The sequence below is a fragment of the Dendropsophus ebraccatus genome, chromosome 14 (assembly GCF_027789765.1).
Source record: "Dendropsophus ebraccatus isolate aDenEbr1 chromosome 14, aDenEbr1.pat, whole genome shotgun sequence".
NCBI lineage: Eukaryota > Metazoa > Chordata > Amphibia > Anura > Hylidae > Dendropsophus > Dendropsophus ebraccatus.
In genome coordinates this window covers 18,961,713-18,981,007 of record NC_091467.1, presented here as the reverse complement: position 1 = coordinate 18,981,007, position 19,295 = coordinate 18,961,713, and the positions used below count along the sequence as shown (strand labels likewise).

General features: G+C 43.5%; 2 protein-coding genes across 2 annotated transcripts in view; one reads left to right on the top strand and one right to left on the bottom strand.

Annotated features, from left to right (window-relative positions):
- Positions 1 to 5,943, bottom strand: part of DNAJC7 (DnaJ heat shock protein family (Hsp40) member C7) — a 37,003-nt gene extending 31,060 nt beyond the window's left edge. The window contains exon 1 of the mRNA XM_069952688.1: positions 5,807 to 5,943. Coding sequence (XP_069808789.1) covers positions 5,807 to 5,880 — 74 coding nt within the window. The 5' untranslated portion in view covers positions 5,881 to 5,943. The remainder of the gene's footprint in view (positions 1 to 5,806) is intronic.
- Positions 5,944 to 10,300: 4,357 nt separating this feature from the next.
- NKIRAS2 (NFKB inhibitor interacting Ras like 2) lies at positions 10,301 to 19,206 on the top strand. Its single transcript, XM_069953077.1, has 4 exons — positions 10,301 to 10,695; positions 13,085 to 13,182; positions 15,329 to 15,570; positions 16,122 to 19,206. Exons 2-4 carry the CDS (start codon positions 13,089 to 13,091, stop codon positions 16,359 to 16,361), a joined length of 576 nt encoding a protein of 191 aa, XP_069809178.1. The 5' UTR covers positions 10,301 to 10,695; positions 13,085 to 13,088; the 3' UTR covers positions 16,362 to 19,206.
- The last annotated feature ends 89 nt before the right edge of the window (positions 19,207 to 19,295 follow it).

Genomic DNA, 19,295 nt, shown 5'->3' with positions numbered 1-19,295 from the left:
TATATACTATGGACAGGACTGATGCTGTATACACACACTATACTGTATATACTATGGACAGGACTGATGCTGTATACACACACTATACTGTATATACTATGATGGACAGGACTGATGCTGTATACACACACTATACTGTATATACTATGGACAGGACTGATGCTGTATACACACACTATACTGTATATACTATGATGGACAGGACTGATGCTGTATACACACACTATACTGTATATACTATGATGGACAGGACTGATGCTGTATACACACACTATACTGTATATACTATGGACAGGCCGGATGCTGTATACACACTATACTGTATATACTATGATGGACAGGACTGATGCTGTATACACACACTATACTGTATATACTATGGACAGGACTGATGCTGTATACACACACTATACTGTATATACTATGATGGACAGGACTGATGCTGTATACACACACTATACTGTATATACTATGGACAGGACTGATGCTGTATACACACACTATACTGTATATACTATGATGGACAGGACTGATGCTGTATACACACACTATACAGTATATACTATAGACAGGACTGATGCTGTATACACACTATACTGTATATACTATGAACAGGACTGATGCTGTATACACACACTATACTGTATATACTATGGACAGGACTGATGCTGTATACACACACTATACTGTATATACTATGATGGACAGGACTGATGCTGTATACACACAATATGCTGTATATACTATGATGGACAGGACTGATGCTGTATACACACACACTATACTGTATATACTATGGACAGGACTGATGCTGTATACACACTATACTGTATATACTATGGACAGGACTGATGCTGTATACACACACTATACTGTATATACTATGATGGACAGGACTGATGCTGTATACACACACTATACTGTATATACTATGATGGACAGGACTGATGCTGTATACACACACTATACTGTATATACTATGATGGACAGGACTGATGCTGTATACACACACTATACTGTATATACTATGATGGACAGGACTGATGCTGTATACACACACTATACTGTATATACTATGATGGACAGGACTGATGCTGTATACACACACTATACTGTATATACTATGATGGACAGGACTGATGCTGTATACACACTATACTGTATATACTATGGACAGGACTGATGCTGTATACACACACTATACTGTATATACTATGGACAGGACTGATGCTGTATACACACACTATACTGTATATACTATGGACATGACTGATGCTGTATACACACACTATACTGTATATACTATGGACAGGACTGATGCTGTATACACACACTATACTGTATATACTATGATGGACAGGACTGATGCTGTATACACACACTATACTGTATATACTATGATGGACAGGACTGATGCTGTATACACACACTATACTGTATATACTATGATGGACAGGACTGATGCTGTATACACACTATACTGTATATACTATGGACAGGACTGATGCTGTATACACACACTATACTGTATATACTATGGACAGGACTGATGCTGTATACACACACTATACTGTATATACTATGGACAGGACTGATGCTGTATACACACACTATACTGTATATACTATGATGGACAGGACTGATGCTGTATACACACACTATACTGTATATACTATGATGGACAGGACTGATGCTGTATACACACTATACTGTATATACTATGGACAGGACCGATGCTGTATACACACACTATACTGTATATACTATGGACAGGACTGATGCTGTATACACACACTATACTGTATATACTATGGACATGACTGATGCTGTATACACACACTATACTGTATATACTATGGACAGGACTGATGCTGTATACACCCACTATACTGTATATACTATGGACAGGCCGGATACTGTATACACACACTATACTGTATATACTATGGACAGGACTGATGCTGTATACACCCACTATACTGTATATACTATGGACAGGACTGATGCTGTATACACACACACTATACTGTATATACTATGGACAGGACTGATGCTGTATACACACACTATACTATATATACTATGGACAGGACTAATGCTGTATACACACACTATACTGTATATACTATGGACAGGACTGATACTGTATACACACACTATACTGTATATACTATGATGCACAGGACTGATGCTGTATACACACACTATACTGTATATACTATGATGGACAGGACTGATGCTGTATACACACACTATACTGTATATACTATGGACAGGACTGATGCTGTATACACACAATATACTGTATATACTATGATGGACAGGACTGATGCTGTATACACACACTATACTGTATATACTATGGACAGGACTGATGCTGTATACACACACTATACTGTATATACTATGATGGACAGGACTGATGCTGTATACACACACTATACTGTATATACTATGGACAGGACTGATGCTGTATACACACACTATACTGTATATACTATGGACAGGACTAATGCTGTATACACACACTATACTGTATATACTATGATGGACAGGACTGATGCTGTATACACACTATACTGTATATACTATGATGGACAGGACTGATGCTGTATACACACACTATACTGTATATACTATGATGGACAGGATTGATGCTGTATACACACACTATACTGTATATACTATGATGCACAGGACTGATGCTGTATACACACACTATACTGTATATACTATGATGGACAGGACTGATGCTGTATACACACACTATACTGTATATACTATGGACAGGCCGGATACTGTATACACACACTATACTGTATATACTATGATGGACAGGACTGATGCTGTATACACACACTATACTGTATATACTATGATGGACAGGACTGATGCTGTATACACACACTATACTGTATATACTATGGACAGGACTGATGCTGTATACACACACTATACTGTATATACTATGATGGACAGGACTGATGCTGTATACACACACTATACTGTATATACTATGATGGACAGGACTGATGCTGTATACACCCACTATACTGTATATACTATGGACAGGACTGATGCTGTATACACCAACTATACTGTATATACTATGGACAGGACTGATGCTGTATACACACACTATACTGTATATACTATGGACAGGACTGATGCTGTATACACACTATACTGTATATACTATGATGGACAGGACTGATGCTGTATACACACTATACTGTATATACTATGGACAGGACTGATGCTGTATACACACACTATACTGTATATACTATGGACAGGACTGATGCTGTATACACACACTATACTGTATATACTATGATGGACAGGACTGATGCTGTATACACACACACTATACTGTATATACTATGGACAGGACTGATGCTGTATACACACACTATACTGTATATACTATGGACAGGACTGATGCTGTATACACCCACTATACTGTATATACTATGGACAGGAATGATGCTGTATACACACACTATACTGTATATACTATGGACAGGACTGATGCTGTATACACACACTATACTGTATATACTATGATGGACAGGACTGATGCTGTATACACACACTATACTGTATATACTATGGACAGGACTGATGCTGTATACACACACTATACTGTATATACTATGGACAGGACTGATGCTGTATACACACACTATACTGTATATACTATGATGGACAGGACTGATGCCGTATACACACACTATACTGTATATACTATGATGGACAGGACTGATGCTGTATACACACACTATACTGTATATACTATGATGGACAGGACTGATGCTGTATACACACACTATACTGTATATACTATGATGGACATGACTGATGCTGTATACACACACTATACTGTATATACTATGATGGACAGGACTGATGCTGTATACACCCACTATACTGTATATACTATGGACAGGACTGATGCTGTATACACACACTATACTGTATATACTATGGACAGGACTGATGCTGTATACACACACTATACTGTATATACTATGGACAGGACTGATGCTGTATACACACACTATACTGTATATACTATGATGGACAGGACTGATGCTGTATACACACACTATACTGTATATACTATGATGGACAGGACTGATGCTGTATACACACACTATACTGTATATACTATGATGGACAGGACTGATGCTGTATACACACACTATACTGTATATACTATGGACAGGACTGATGCTGTATACACACACTATACTGTATATACTATGATGGACAGGACTGATGCTGTATACACACACTATACTGTATATACTATGGACAGGACTGATGCTGTTTACACACACTATACTGTATATACTATGATGGACAGGACTGATGCTGTATACACACACTATACTGTATATACTATGATGGACAGGACTGATGCTGTATACACACACTATACTGTATATACTATGGACAGGCCGGATGCTGTATACACACTATACTGTATATACTATGATGGACAGGACTGATGCTGTATACACACACTATACTGTATATACTATGGACAGGACTGATGCTGTATACACACACTATACTGTATATACTATGATGGACAGGACTGATGCTGTATACACACACTATACTGTATATACTATGGACAGGACTGATGCTGTATACACACACTATACTGTATATACTATGATGGACAGGACTGATGCTGTATACACACACTATACTGTATATACTATGGACAGGCCGGATGCTGTATACACACACACTATACTGTATATACTATGGACAGGACTGATGCTGTATACACACTATACTGTATATACTAAGATGGACAGGACTGATGCTGTATACACACACTATACTGTATATACTATGATGGACAGGACTGATGCTGTATACACACACTATACTGTATATACTATGGACAGGACTGATGCTGTATATACACACTATACTGTATATACTATGATGGACAGGACTGATGCTGTATACACACACTATACTGTATATACTATGGACAGGCCGGATGCTGTATACACACACTATACTGTATATACTATGGACAGGACTGATGCTGTATACACACACTATACTGTATATACTATGGACAGGACTGATGCTGTATACACCCACTATACTGTATATACTATGATGGACAGGACTGATGCTGTATACACACACTATACTGTATATACTATGGACAGGACTGATGCTGTATACACCCACTATACTGTATATACTATGATGGACAGGACTGATGCTGTATACACACTATACTGTATATACTATGGACAGGACTGATGCTGTATACACACTATACTGTATATACTATGATGGACAGGACTGATGCTGTATACACACACTATACGGTATATACTATGATGGACAGGACTGATGCTGTATACACACACTATACTGTATATACTATGATGGACAGGACTGATGCTGTATACACACACTATACTGTATATACTATGGACAGGACTGATGCTGTATACACACACTATACTGTATATACTATGGACAGGACTGATGCTGTATACACACACTATACTGTATATACTATGGACAGGACTGATGCTGTATACACACACTATACTGTATATACTATGATGGATGACTGTAGCTTATACAATATACAGCAGGGGCAGTGATGGGCAGTGATGCCAGCCGGACGTGTCACACTGACGGCAGAGAAGGTACAGTCAGGCCTCAGGCAGCCAGGCAGCCATGCCGCCCCCTCCCCCTCTGCCACGACCCCCCACATGTCAATCACCACAACCCATCCCATCTCCCTCCTATCCCATACCTATCCCGCTCCTCAGGAGTCCTCTCCGGTTCTGCAGGCGCCATCATCACATCGCAGTCAGCGGTTGCCGCCATCTTACCGCCGGCTTAGAGGGGAAGGAGAAAGAGAAGCGACTTCCGGGTCCTCCGAGCCGACACGAGTGCCAGTGAGACCCAACGATTACCATAGAGACTAGAAAAAAACAGCTAGTACCAACCTCACCGGAAGTTTCTGCGCGGCCATTTTGGAAGTGGGCAAAGACAGCTACTGTTAGGAAGGACCGGAAATTTGTGTCGTCATGGAGACACAGACGCCTTAACTATTACTTGTCCAGTATCAGGGTTGTAAGCGGTTTTATCAGGAACCATTTCACTCTTTTATACTTCATGTCGCCAATAAATGTATAATAAAGGGGGTCACTCAGTATAGGAAGGAAAAAAAAAACACTTTCCTGCTTTATTGGTCTTTTTTTTTTTTTTTTTTTTTAAACAGTGTGGAGGTATTATCCAGTCACTAGGTGGCAGTATAATGTGGTATCTATGTGTTGGTATATCCAGTCACTAGGTGGCAGTATGATGTGGTATTGATGTGTTGGTATATCCAGTCACTAGGTGGCAGTATAATGTGGTCTCAGTGTGGAGGTATTATCCTGGCACTAGGTGGCAGTATAATGATGTCTCAGTGTGGTGGTATTATCCTGGCACTAGGTGGCAGTATAATGATGTCTCAGTGTGGTGGTATTATCCTGGCACTAGGTGGCAGTATAATGTGGTCTCAGTGTGGAGGTATTATCCAGTCACTAGGTGGCAGTATAATGTGGTCTCAGTGTGGAGGTATTATCCAGGCACTAGGTGGCAGTATAATGTGGTCTCAGTGTGGAGGTATTATCCTGGCACTAGGTGGCAGTATAATGTGGTCTCAGTGTGGAGGTATTATCCTGGCACTAGGTGGCAGTATAATGTGGTCTCAGTGTGGAGGTATTATCCAGTCACTAGGTGGCAGTATGATGTGGTATTGATGTGTTGGTATATCCAGGCACTAGGTGGCAGTATAATGTGGTCTCAGTGTGGAGGTTTTATCCAGGCACTAGGTGGCAGTATAATGTGGTCTCAGTGTGGTGGTATTATCCTGGCACTAGGTGGCAGTATAATGTGGTCTCAGTGTGGAGGTATTATCCAGTCACTAGATGGCAGTATAATGTGGTCTCAGTGTGGTGGTATTATCCTGGCACTAGGTGGCAGTATAATGTGGTCTCAGTGTGGAGGTATTATCCAGGCACTAGGTGGCAGTATAATGATGTCTCAGTGTGGTGGTATTATCCTGGCACTAGGTGGCAGTATAATGTGGTCTCAGTGTGGAGGTATATCCAGGCACTAGGTGGCAGTATAATGTGGTCTCAGTGTGGAGGTATTATCCAGGCACTAGGTGGCAGTATAATGTGGTCTCAGTGTGGTGGTATTATCCAGTCACTAGGTGGCAGTATAATGTGGTTTCAGTGTGGAGGTATATCCAGTCACTAGGTGGCAGTATGATGTGGTATTGATGTGTTGGTATATCCAGGCACTAGGTGGCAGTATAATGTGGTCTCAGTGTGGAGGTTTTATCCAGGCACTAGGTGGCAGTATAATGTGGTCTCAGTGTGGTGGTATTATCCTGGCACTAGGTGGCAGTATAATGTGGTCTCAGTGTGGAGGTATTATCCAGTCACTAGATGGCAGTATAATGTGGTCTCAGTGTGGTGGTATTATCCTGGCACTAGGTGGCAGTATAATGTGGTCTCAGTGTGGAGGTATTATCCAGGCACTAGGTGGCAGTATAATGATGTCTCAGTGTGGTGGTATTATCCTGGCACTAGGTGGCAGTATAATGTGGTCTCAGTGTGGAGGTATATCCAGGCACTAGGTGGCAGTATAATGTGGTCTCAGTGTGGAGGTATTATCCAGGCACTAGGTGGCAGTATAATGTGGTCTCAGTGTGGTGGTATTATCCAGTCACTAGGTGGCAGTATAATGTGGTTTCAGTGTGGAGGTATATCCAGTCACTAGGTGGCAGTATAATGAGGTCTCAGTGTGGAGGTATATCCAGTCACTAGGTGGCAGTATAATGATGTCTCAGTGTGGAGGTATTATCCTGGCACTAGGTGGCAGTATAATGTGGCCTCAGTGTGAAGGTATTATCCTGGCACTAGGTGGCAGTATAATGTGGTCTCAGTGTGGTGGTATTATCCTGGCACTAGGTGGCAGTATAATGTGGTCTCAGTGTGGAGGTTTTATCCAGGCTCTAGGTGGCAGTATAATGTGGTCTCAGTGTGGTGGTATTATCCTGGCACTAGGTGGCAGTATAATGTGGTCTCAGTGTGGAGGTATATCCAGGCACTAGGTGGCAGTATAATGTGGTCTCAGTGTGGAGGTATTATCCAGGCACTAGGTGGCAGTATAATGTGGTCTCAGTGTGGTGGTATTATCCAGTCACTAGGTGGCAGTATAATGTGGTCTCAGTGTGGAGGTATATCCAGTCACTAGGTGGCAGTATAATGATGTCTCAGTGTGGAGGTATATCCAGTCACTAGGTGGCAGTATAATGATGTCTCAGTGTGGAGGTATTATCCTGGCACTAGGTGTCAGTATAATGTGGTCTCAGTGTGGATGTATTATCCTGGCACTAGGTGGCAGTATAATGATGTCTCAGTGTGGAGGTATTATCCAGTCACTAGGTGGCAGTATAATGATGTCTCAGTGTGGAGGTATTATCCTGGCACTAGGTGGCAGTATAATGTGGTCTCAGTGTGGTGGTATTATCCTGGCACTAGGTGGCAGTATAATGTGGTCTCAGTGTGGAGGTATTATCCTGGCACTAGGTGGCAGTATAATGATGTCTCGGTGTGGTGGTATTATCCAGTCACTAGGTGGCAGTATAATGTGGTCTCAGTGTGGAGGTATTATCCTGGCACTAGGTGGCAGTATAATGATGTCTCAGTGTGGAGGTATTATCCTGGCACTAGGTGGCAGTATAATGTGGTCTCAGTGTGGAGGTTTTATCCTGGCACTAGGTGGCAGTATAATGTGGCCTCAGTGTGGAGGTATTATCCTGGCACTAGGTGGCAGTATAATGTGGCCTCAGTGTGGAGGTATATCCAGTCACTAGGTGGCAGTATAATGAGGTCTCAGTGTGGAGGTATATCCAGTCACTAGGTGGCAGTATAATGATGTCTCAGTGTGGAGGTATTATCCTGGCACTAGGTGGCAGTATAATGTGGCCTCAGTGTGAAGGTATTATCCTGGCACTAGGTGGCAGTATAATGTGGTCTCAGTGTGGTGGTATTATCCTGGCACTAGGTGGCAGTATAATGTGGTCTCAGTGTGGAGGTTTTATCCAGGCTCTAGGTGGCAGTATAATGTGGTCTCAGTGTGGTGGTATTATCCTGGCACTAGGTGGCAGTATAATGTGGTCTCAGTGTGGAGGTATATCCAGGCACTAGGTGGCAGTATAATGTGGTCTCAGTGTGGAGGTATTATCCAGGCACTAGGTGGCAGTATATTGTGGTCTCAGTGTGGTGGTATTATCCAGTCACTAGGTGGCAGTATAATGTGGTCTCAGTGTGGAGGTATATCCAGTCACTAGGTGGCAGTATAATGATGTCTCAGTGTGGAGGTATATCCAGTCACTAGGTGGCAGTATAATGATGTCTCAGTGTGGAGGTATTATCCTGGCACTAGGTGTCAGTATAATGTGGTCTCAGTGTGGAGGTATTATCCTGGCACTAGGTGGCAGTATAATGATGTCTCAGTGTGGAGGTATTATCCAGTCACTAGGTGGCAGTATAATGATGTCTCAGTGTGGAGGTATTATCCTGGCACTAGGTGGCAGTATAATGTGGTCTCAGTGTGGTGGTATTATCCTGGCACTAGGTGGCAGTATAATGTGGTCTCAGTGTGGAGGTATTATCCTGGCACTAGGTGGCAGTATAATGATGTCTCGGTGTGGTGGTATTATCCAGTCACTAGGTGGCAGTATAATGTGGTCTCAGTGTGGAGGTATTATCCTGGCACTAGGTGGCAGTATAATGATGTCTCAGTGTGGAGGTATTATCCTGGCACTAGGTGGCAGTATAATGTGGTCTCAGTGTGGAGGTTTTATCCTGGCACTAGGTGGCAGTATAATGTGGCCTCAGTGTGGAGGTATTATCCTGGCACTAGGTGGCAGTATAATGTGGCCTCAGTGTGGAGGTATTATCCTGGCACTAGGTGGCAGTATAATGATGTCTCAGTGTGGAGGTATTATCCTGGCACTAGGTGGCAGTATAATGTGGTCTCAGTGTGGAGGTATTATCCTGGCACTAGGTGGCAGTATAATGATGTCTCAGTGTGGAGGTATTATCCTGGCACTAGGTGGCAGTATAATGTGGTCTCAGTGTGGAGGTATTATCCTGGCACTAGGTGGCAGTATAATGTGGTCTCAGTGTGGACGCTCTAGTTTGGCTGGTACGTTATTGCCTTGGAAGAGACTGATAATTTGCCTAGTATTTCCCATAAAGCATTGCTTGAAAATAAGTCTCCATGTAACTTACAATGGGAAAAACGGAAAGTGAGGAAGACCCCAGGGGGGAGAAGCAAATATCAGTGGTCTGGGGCAGAGAAAAAGCTCATGTCGGTATAATGACGAGCCTCTTCTCGCCCCCATTGCATTGCGCCCATTGCTTGCATTTCCATTCTAAACACTCCAGCCAGTCCTATGGGTATCAGTCTCTGTGGTAAATGCTGAGGAATCCTGAAGATTCCGCTAGGTGCCTTCTCCTGTACTGCCACTAGATGGCGCTGTGCCCCCGGCGCTCGGCTTCGCACCCCGTTTCCTCTGTAGACCGGAAGCAGGAAGCGTTCAGTGTTTGGCTCCCGGCTGTTACCGAGTAGTCGGTAAGTGATACGGGCATAGTAATGGCGGGATTTCTCACACGGGGGTGTAGTGCGGGGCAGATATGGGGCGATGGGTCACCGCCCTGTTATATAAGGGTTGTGGTGGGACGGCCATAGGATTGGGGTTAGGTTAGCTGCTGGAAGTGCTGCTGTGTATATCACACTGCCCCCTGTAACTGTGACAGCCTCACTGCTATACCTGTATGTATGTGTGTGTATGTATATGTATATATATATATATATATATATATATATATATATATATATATATATATATATGGAACACCTGCTCCTCCCCTGTAATGTGTAGACCTAAAGAGTGATGGCTGAGATGCCCCCCAAAGCATGGCACTACTGTTATACTAGGAACAAGTCACTGTAATCAGCCGATCAGTGACCGGACACGGGACTGGTATCAGCCGATCAGTGACTGGACACGGGGGACTGGTATCAGCCGATCAGTGACCGGACACGGGGGACTGGTATCAGCCGATCAGTGACCGGACACGGGGGACTGGTATCAGCCGATCAGTGACCGGACACGGGGGACTGGTATCAGCCGATCAGTGACCGGCCCCGGGACTGGTATCAGCCGCTCAGTGACCGGACACGGGGGACTGGTATCAGCCGATCAGTGACCGGACACGGGGGACTGGTATCAGCCGATCAGTGACCGGACACGGGGGACTGGTATCAGCCGATCAGTGACCGGACACGGGGGACTGGTATCAGCCGATCAGTGACCGGACACAGAGGGACTGGTATCAGCCGATCAGTGACCGGACACGGGGGACTCACTGGTATCAGCCGATCAGTGACCGGACACGGGGGACTGGTATCAGCCGATCAGTGACCGGACACGGGGGACTGGTATCAGCCGATCAGTGACCGGACACGGGACTGGTATCAGCCGATCAGTGACCGGACACGGGGGACTGGTATCAGCCGATCAGTGACCGGACACGGGGGACTGGTATCAGCCGATCAGTGACCGGACACGGGGGACTGGTATCAGCCGATCAGTGACCGGACACGGGACTGGTATCAGCCGATCAGTGACCGGACACGGGGGACTGGTATCAGCCGATCAGTGACCGGACACGGGGGACTGGTATCAGCCGATCAGTGACCGGACACGGGGGACTGGTATCAGCCGATCAGTGACCGGACACGGGGGACTGGTATCAGCCGATCAGTGACCGGACACAGAGGGACTGGTATCAGCCGATCAGTGACCGGACACGGGGGACTCACTGGTATCAGCCGGTTAGTGACCGGACACGGGGGACTGGTATCAGCCGATCAGTGACCGGACACAGAGGGACTGGTATCAGCCGATCAGTGACCGGACACGGGGGACTCACTGGTATCAGCCGGTTAGTGACCGGACACGGGGGACTGGTATCAGCCGATCAGTGACCGAACACAGAGGGACTGGTATCAGCCGGTCAGTGACCGGACATGGGGGACTGGTATCAGCCGATCAGTGACCGGACACGGGGGACTGGTATCAGCCGATCAGTGACCGGACACGGGGGACTGGTATCAGCCGATCAGTGACCGGACACAGAGGGACTGGTATCAGCCGTTCAGTGACCGGACACAGAGGGACTGGTATCAGCCGATCAGTGACCGGACACAGAGGGACTGGTATCAGCCGATCAGTGACCGGACACTTTGGTACATGCACCCAGTTGTATAACTTGAGCTCTCTGGCTGGTTGTGGCCACTAAAGGTGGTCGGGAAACCGAAAAAAACTGAGCCAGCATTTTACACAACTCCCATTGACTTTAATAGGAGTTGCATAAAGTGGGGGTGCGGAACCCGGATTTCCTGATCATCTTTCGTACGCTGCAATTTTTCATTGGGTCCCCCCCTGACTAACCTGCTGTTACGTTCCCATAGACCTCATATACAATGTATCTCAAAGAAGAACAAAGCTGATAATCTGTACATTTTTCATATAAAGATAATGCGTCATAGTTGTATATCAGGGGTAGGGAACCTTGGCTCTCCAGTCGTTGCAAAACTACGACTCCCATCATGCCTGGACAGCTAAAGCATTGGCTGTCCAGGCATGATGGGAGTTGCTGTTTGGAGATTTATCAAACATGGTGTAAAGTGAAACTGGCTCAGTTGCCCCTAACAACCAATCAGATTCCACCTCTCATTCCTCACAGACTCTTTGGAAAATGAAAGGTGGAATCTGATTGGTTGCCGGGGGCAACTGAGCCAGTTTCACTTTACACCATGTTTGATAAATCCCTTTATACAGAATCCTATTGAGAAGGACATGAGCTAGTCTGAATACCCTGCCTGTTGGGGAGGGGGTGCAAGAGACCTTGAAGCTCTGTTGCAAAAACCTCTATGTTTTTTTTTCATTTTTTAGGAAAATGGGGAAAAGCTGCAAGGTGGTAATATGTGGGCAGCATCTAGTAGGTAAAACCTCCATCCTGGAGCAGCTGCTGTATGGAAATCATGTGGTCGGTAAGTTTGATCTGGAATATTCTCTTCTTTAATACAAGAGGGAACATCTAGGAACTGGGTCTTGAAGGGGTACTCTGAATGAATGTCAGGAAGTAGTAAATTACTTATGTTTAAAAATCTCCAGTCTTCCCATACCTATCAACTGCTGTATGTCCTGCAGAAAGGGGTGTATTCTTTCCAGTATGACACAGTGCTCTCTGCTGCCACCTCTGTCCATGTCAGGAACTGTCCAGAGCAGGAGAAGTTTTCTATGGGGATTTGCTGCTGCTCTGGGCAGTTCCTGACATGGACAGAGGTGGCAGCAGAGAGCTTTCCTCGGAAATACCCCTTTTAACCTCTTAAGGACATATGACGTACCGGTACGTCATATGTCCTCATTAGCACTTCAAAGCGGGGCCGCGTGTAGCCCGGGACCGCCGCTATTAGCGGGCACGGTTTGATCGCCGTGCCCGCTAATTAGCTAATCGGAGGCAGCTGTCAAAGTTGACAGCTGCCTCCGATTACCGGAGGCAACCTTTCCCTGGTGTCTAGTGGGGGAGATGTTGTCCCGGAGGAGCGATCTCCGTTACTGATGCCGGCCGGGGACTCGTCCAAGATGGCGCCGTCCCTGGCTCGCACTCGTTTACTTCCGGCTGCAGCAGCCGGAAGTAAACGAGTGCCTATCTCATTGATCTCTGCAGCATATCTATGCTGCAGAGATCTCAATGAGAGATCAAAGTATATATACTAGAAGTCCCCCAGGGGGGCTTCTAGTATATGTGTAAAAAAAATAAAAAAAAGTGTTGTTTATAGTAAAAAGCCCCCTCCCCCAATAAAAGTCTGAATCACCCCCCTTTTCCCAGGTTTTAAATAAAAGTAAATAAATAAACATGTTTGCTATCGCCGCGTGCGTAATCGCCTGAACTATTAATTAATCACATTCCTGATCTCGCACGGTAAACGGCGTCAGCGCAAAAAAATCCCAAAGTGCAAAATTGCGCATTTTTGGTCGCATCAAATCCAGAAAAAAATGTAATAAAAAGCGATCAAAAAGTCGTATATGCGCAATCAAGGTACCGATAGAAAGATCACATCATGGCGCAAAAAATGACACCTCACACAGCCCCATAGACCAAAGGATAAAAGCGCTATAAGCCTGGGAATGGAGCGATTTTAAGTGACGTATATTTGTTAACAATGGTTTGAATTTTTTACAGGCCATCAGATACAATATAAGTTATACATGTTATATATCGTTTTAATCGTAACAACTTGAGGAACATGCATAACAAGTCAGTTTTACCCCAGGGTGAATGGCGTAAAAACACAGTTCCCCCAAATAAAAGAAATGCGTTTTTTTTTTTTTTCAATTTCACCACACTTTTAATTTTTTTCTGGTTTCGTAGTGTACTTTATGCAAAAATTCAGCCTGTTATTGCAAAGTACAATTAGTGACGCAAAAAATAAGGGCTCATGTGGGTTTCTAGGTGGAAAAATGCAAGTGCTATGGCCTTTTAAACACAAGGAGGAAAAACCGAAAACACAAGAACGAAAATGGGCCCCGTCCTTAAAGGGGTAGTGCACCAAAAAAAAATTTCTTTCAAATCAACTGCTGCCATGAAGTGCCAGAGATTTGTAATTTACTTCTATTAAAAAATCTCAAGCCTTCCAGTACTTATCAGCTGCTGTATGCCCAACAGGAAGTTGTATTATTTCCAGTCTGGACAGCAGGAGAGGTTTTCTATGGGGATTTGCTCCTGTTTTGGACAGTTCCTGACATGGACAGAGGAGGCAACAGAGAGCACTGTGTCAGACAGGAAAGAAAACACCACTTCCTGCTGGACACACAGCAGCTGATAAGTACTGGAAGACTTGAGATTTTTTAATAGAAGTGAATTACAAATCTCTGGCACTTTATGGCACCAGTTGATTTGAAAGAAAAAAAAATTTGGTGGACTACCCCTTTAAGGGGTTAATAGAGGAAACTGGATCTGGAGCTTTATTTTCTGCTGTTTGTATGGGTTTCTTTGCACTGCTTTTTTTACCTTCCACCTGTAGATGGGATTGCAGCACACCTGGCATAAGATACCCTAAGATGACCTATTTTATAATGGTGTTGCACTTTACATACAGGTAATGTATGTATGTATTATTGATTGTCTTGTAGGATCAGACATGATGGAAACCCAGGAGGATATCTACATTGGGTCCATTGAGACAGACCGCGGTGTACGAGAACAGGTTCGCTTCTATGACACACGAGGTCTGAGGGATGGCACTGAGCTCCCCAAACATTGCTTCTCGGGCACTGATGGCTACATACTGGTGTACAGTGTGGACAACAAGGACTCCTTCAAACGGTTAGAGGCTTTGAAGAAGGAGATTGATAGGTCCAAGGATAAGAAGGAGGTAAAGGATTCTTCCCAGTTCTCCTTGTGTGAAGGTTCTTTATGATTATTCATTATTGGGGTACTCCAGCACTCAAAAACTTTTTAAGTGTTGCTGCCTGTGGTGTCTTCGGGTCCCCCACTGACCACTGCCGCTTGTCGTGGCAGCCAATCACTGACCTTGTGCTGTCCTGTCTCTGTCATTGATTGACTGAGTGGGCTGTCAAAGCCAGGGTCAGTGGGGAACCCAGAGGCATGGCAGGAGGACATGGGGGGAGTGTGGAGAGGTAAGAATAAGATGGTTGGAATGTTTTAAATAAGGGGAAGCAATGTGTAAAAAGCTTTTAAGTGCCAGTTAACCCCTTTAAAATTTGGTTGTATGAGAATTGATAGCACTTTTTTTTCTCCAGAAACAGCACCATTCTTATTTGTAGGTTGTATCTGGTATTATAGCGGTGCCTTGTACTCTTGTACATCCCAGTTAAACGTGGAGCAAATGAAAAAATATTTTTCAATAGTTTCCTTGCTTTATATGTGACTCCATTGACACCCGTTTCTCTCTTCACTTATTAGGTTACTATTGTTGTTTTGGGAAACAAATGTGACCTCCAGGAGCAGCGGCGTGTGGACCACGATGCAGCCCAGCAATGGGCCAAGGGTGAAAAGGTGAAACTGTGGGAGGTCTCGGTGGGTGAGAGGCGCACCCTGATCGAGCCTTTTGTATTCCTGGCTAGTAAAATGACCCAGCCTCAGAACAAATCAGCCTTTCCCCTAAGCCGGAGGAACAAGGGCAGCGGCTCTTTGGACAACTAGATGGAGGAAAGGTTACATTGAAGACTGCTCATCACTGCATGCCGCACCCTTGCACATTATTTCCCAGACCCTCGGTTGAAGACTTGCAGCAGTTGGTTACACCAACAGAGCACACACTTGTGACTACCGATAATACAATAATTCTTCCAGAGGTCTCTGAAGAATCCTTGAAGACTTGTATATCTGACAACATACACTTGCTCTACCCTTATAAACCTTGCAGAATCTGTATCCAGGATATAGCGTAGAGCCGTTCTCAAATATATTGTATAAATGGCAAAATGTTGAATGTTCATAATCTTTCCATTGTGTGGTTTTGAGCTAAAGGAGAAGTGGGTAGCAGCTATGATTTTATGCCAGTTTTATTTTTCTTATGAGACCCACTCCTGACATAGCTCAACCATGTTCATACCTGTATCAATGTGTCTGTTCATTGTTAAACACCTGATATCGTAGTCCAGAGTTGCAATTGTAATTCTGCTGTTGACAAGGAAAATGACCAAAAAGTTCCTCTCTAACAACTTAGATGAGTTTCTATGATGCAGTGGGAGAGTTAAGGTGTCTATATACCTTGAATAGCTGACAAGCAAAAGTATGTTTGCATTTTAACCTACAGCTCACCTAGGCGTGAATGGAGGATAGAAGGGGTAAGCCAATGCCAGGCTTCTCAATTTATCTTCCTGAGAACAATAAGGTGGGTTTGCTGAAATTCAGCATGCATAATTTACTCTACTCTAACTTTTGTTGGGATAGAGCAAAGATACCCCTTACACATTAGGCTGGCAGTCATTTTCACCAAAGTCAGGGGAATTTGGCCAACTTTTTTTCCAATGCTTATGGGGGACGTAACATTTCCTATACCAGATAACTGTGCAGTTTCTGGCATAAAGACTACGTGTGCCCCAATGACTTAGGTAAGCTCTGTGCAGACGTCAAGTCAGCAAGAAATGCCAGACTCTGTGTGTATGATGAGCAATGCAATATGGGTACAGACTTGTTTGTAGCCTAATTCTATATGTAACCTAAACATGTGAGCATTTACCGAGAAGATGATTGTATGTTCCTTGTGGCTGTTTTCAGAGTATAGGAAATAAAATGGAAACATGTTTTGTAAAGACATTGAATAGCATTGTACACTTCATATGTTCCTCTAGGTGGAATTTTGCAGCTAGAACAAGGAGAAAGCTTTTCTAAAAGGCCACAGAAGGGTTTAAGTATCCTTAAGTTGCTGTTCATGGACAGATTACAGATTTCTATAGTTTGCTATGGGCTGCATATGCAACCTGTAGGAATTGGAAGTTTTTATGATTGATTTTTGCTGGATGTAGTGCAGTACCTTGGGTTTGTGCATCTACCAGCCTAGAAATAGGCTCTATACTACTGGCCCACATTCCATTTTGTAGATGGTGAATTCAAGGACAAAAATAGTGTGAATTTTCATTTAAAGTAAATGAAACAAATACCATTCCACGATAATGCCCTGAAATTTGAGTGTGAAGAATGTTTAGTTGGCCCTCTGGATTTTTACTTTGTGTATATATATATTTTTTATTTATTTGATTTACATATAGTAGTAGCAGTTAGGGGTGACATGCCCCCTCTGCTCTTACCAATGGCTGTGTAGGGACCTGCAGGGCTCCTTAAGCCTGCTCTGCTACAGATTGCCATGGCTGCAGTGCTACTGACAAAGACAGCCTTCTCAAATGTAATGTCTATTCTACTGCTAATATGCAGGCGAGGCCCAATACCTGCTATCCCTGCATGAATCGGAGCTGAGGCCAGGGTTTGTGCAGTCCTGCAGTTTCTGACAAAGCCATTGGTGGGCATTCTACAGGTTGTAAAAAAAAAATCTAAAAGTTAAACATACTCCACATTTTTTTTAAAGTTTGATTACAAAGTTATATATCTTTATTAAAACATGTAAAAAATATATAAATACATTGTGGTATGAGCACAGACAGCTGTAGAGTTGTGTTAGGAGATGTTTCAGATGGGTTTTTAAAGGGAAATTAATGGCAACAGCTTATCAGCATGGCTGCGGCACCTGTACTACATTGTGTTTGGAGCCAGAAGCTGTCAGGGCATTGCTCCCACGTGAAAGGGGCTGTCCTGTGGACAGACCATATTAAGTTTTCCCTATATGTTCTTACCTGTATACTTTGTAAGTTAGCTGAACTTTTGTGTGAAGTAAGAGATGTATTACACAGTTTCACTGAAACATTGAGTGATATGCTCCAAAAACATCCCCCTCCTCTCCACATTGTCTTTTATTTACTGTCTAGCACTACATAGGTTTTTCATAACTGTGTTGTTTCCTGAACCAGAATGCTGGTAGGTAAGGAAATGGGACTTTGTGTTTGCTGTAAGGTAAGAAAGATATCTTACAAAATGTCATTGATTCATATGTACTACTGAATTCTGGTGAAATAAATCTGAGTAGCTTTAATCTGCATTTTAATGTTGTTATGGGCACTTCACGAAACTCCAAACGTTCAGCATATGATTAGCGGTGGCTGGAGAAGATGGATGCAGACCAAGGGAGTCTTGGAATACATGGATATGGCCTATAGCTGTATCCATGTCTTCCACTTAGCCTCATGGCTGCATTCATCTTCTCCAGACTCCGGGGATCAAATGGCAAACCTTTGGGGTTTTGTGACTCTGAACTTACTGTAACTATACTCATCTCTAGTGATTGTCCCTGTTTATAAACACTTTGACAGAGAAATATACATGGCATCTGTCATTTTTATTATTATTTTTTCTTCTGTATACATTTTACTGATGTTTATTTTGTAACATTTGATATAAAATTTGATTTAATAAAACCTATCCCACACATCAACTAGTTATTTTGTCTTCTATCTGTAGAACTGAACAGAAAACTTTCGAGAAAGGAGGGGGGGGGCTATGTTTAACATGTGGCCCTACAGG

Excerpts from the sequence above, each read along its gene's own strand:
- NKIRAS2 (XM_069953077.1), top strand. The coding sequence starts at position 13,089 with ATGGGGAAAAGCTGCAAGGTGGTAATATGTGGGCAGCATCTAGTAGGT. Across the intron at positions 13,183-15,328 it reads GTATGGAAATCATGTGGTCG|GATCAGACATGATGGAAACC; the intron begins GTAAGTTTGATC and ends ATTGTCTTGTAG. Across the intron at positions 15,571-16,121 it reads GGTCCAAGGATAAGAAGGAG|GTTACTATTGTTGTTTTGGG; the intron begins GTAAAGGATTCT and ends TTCACTTATTAG.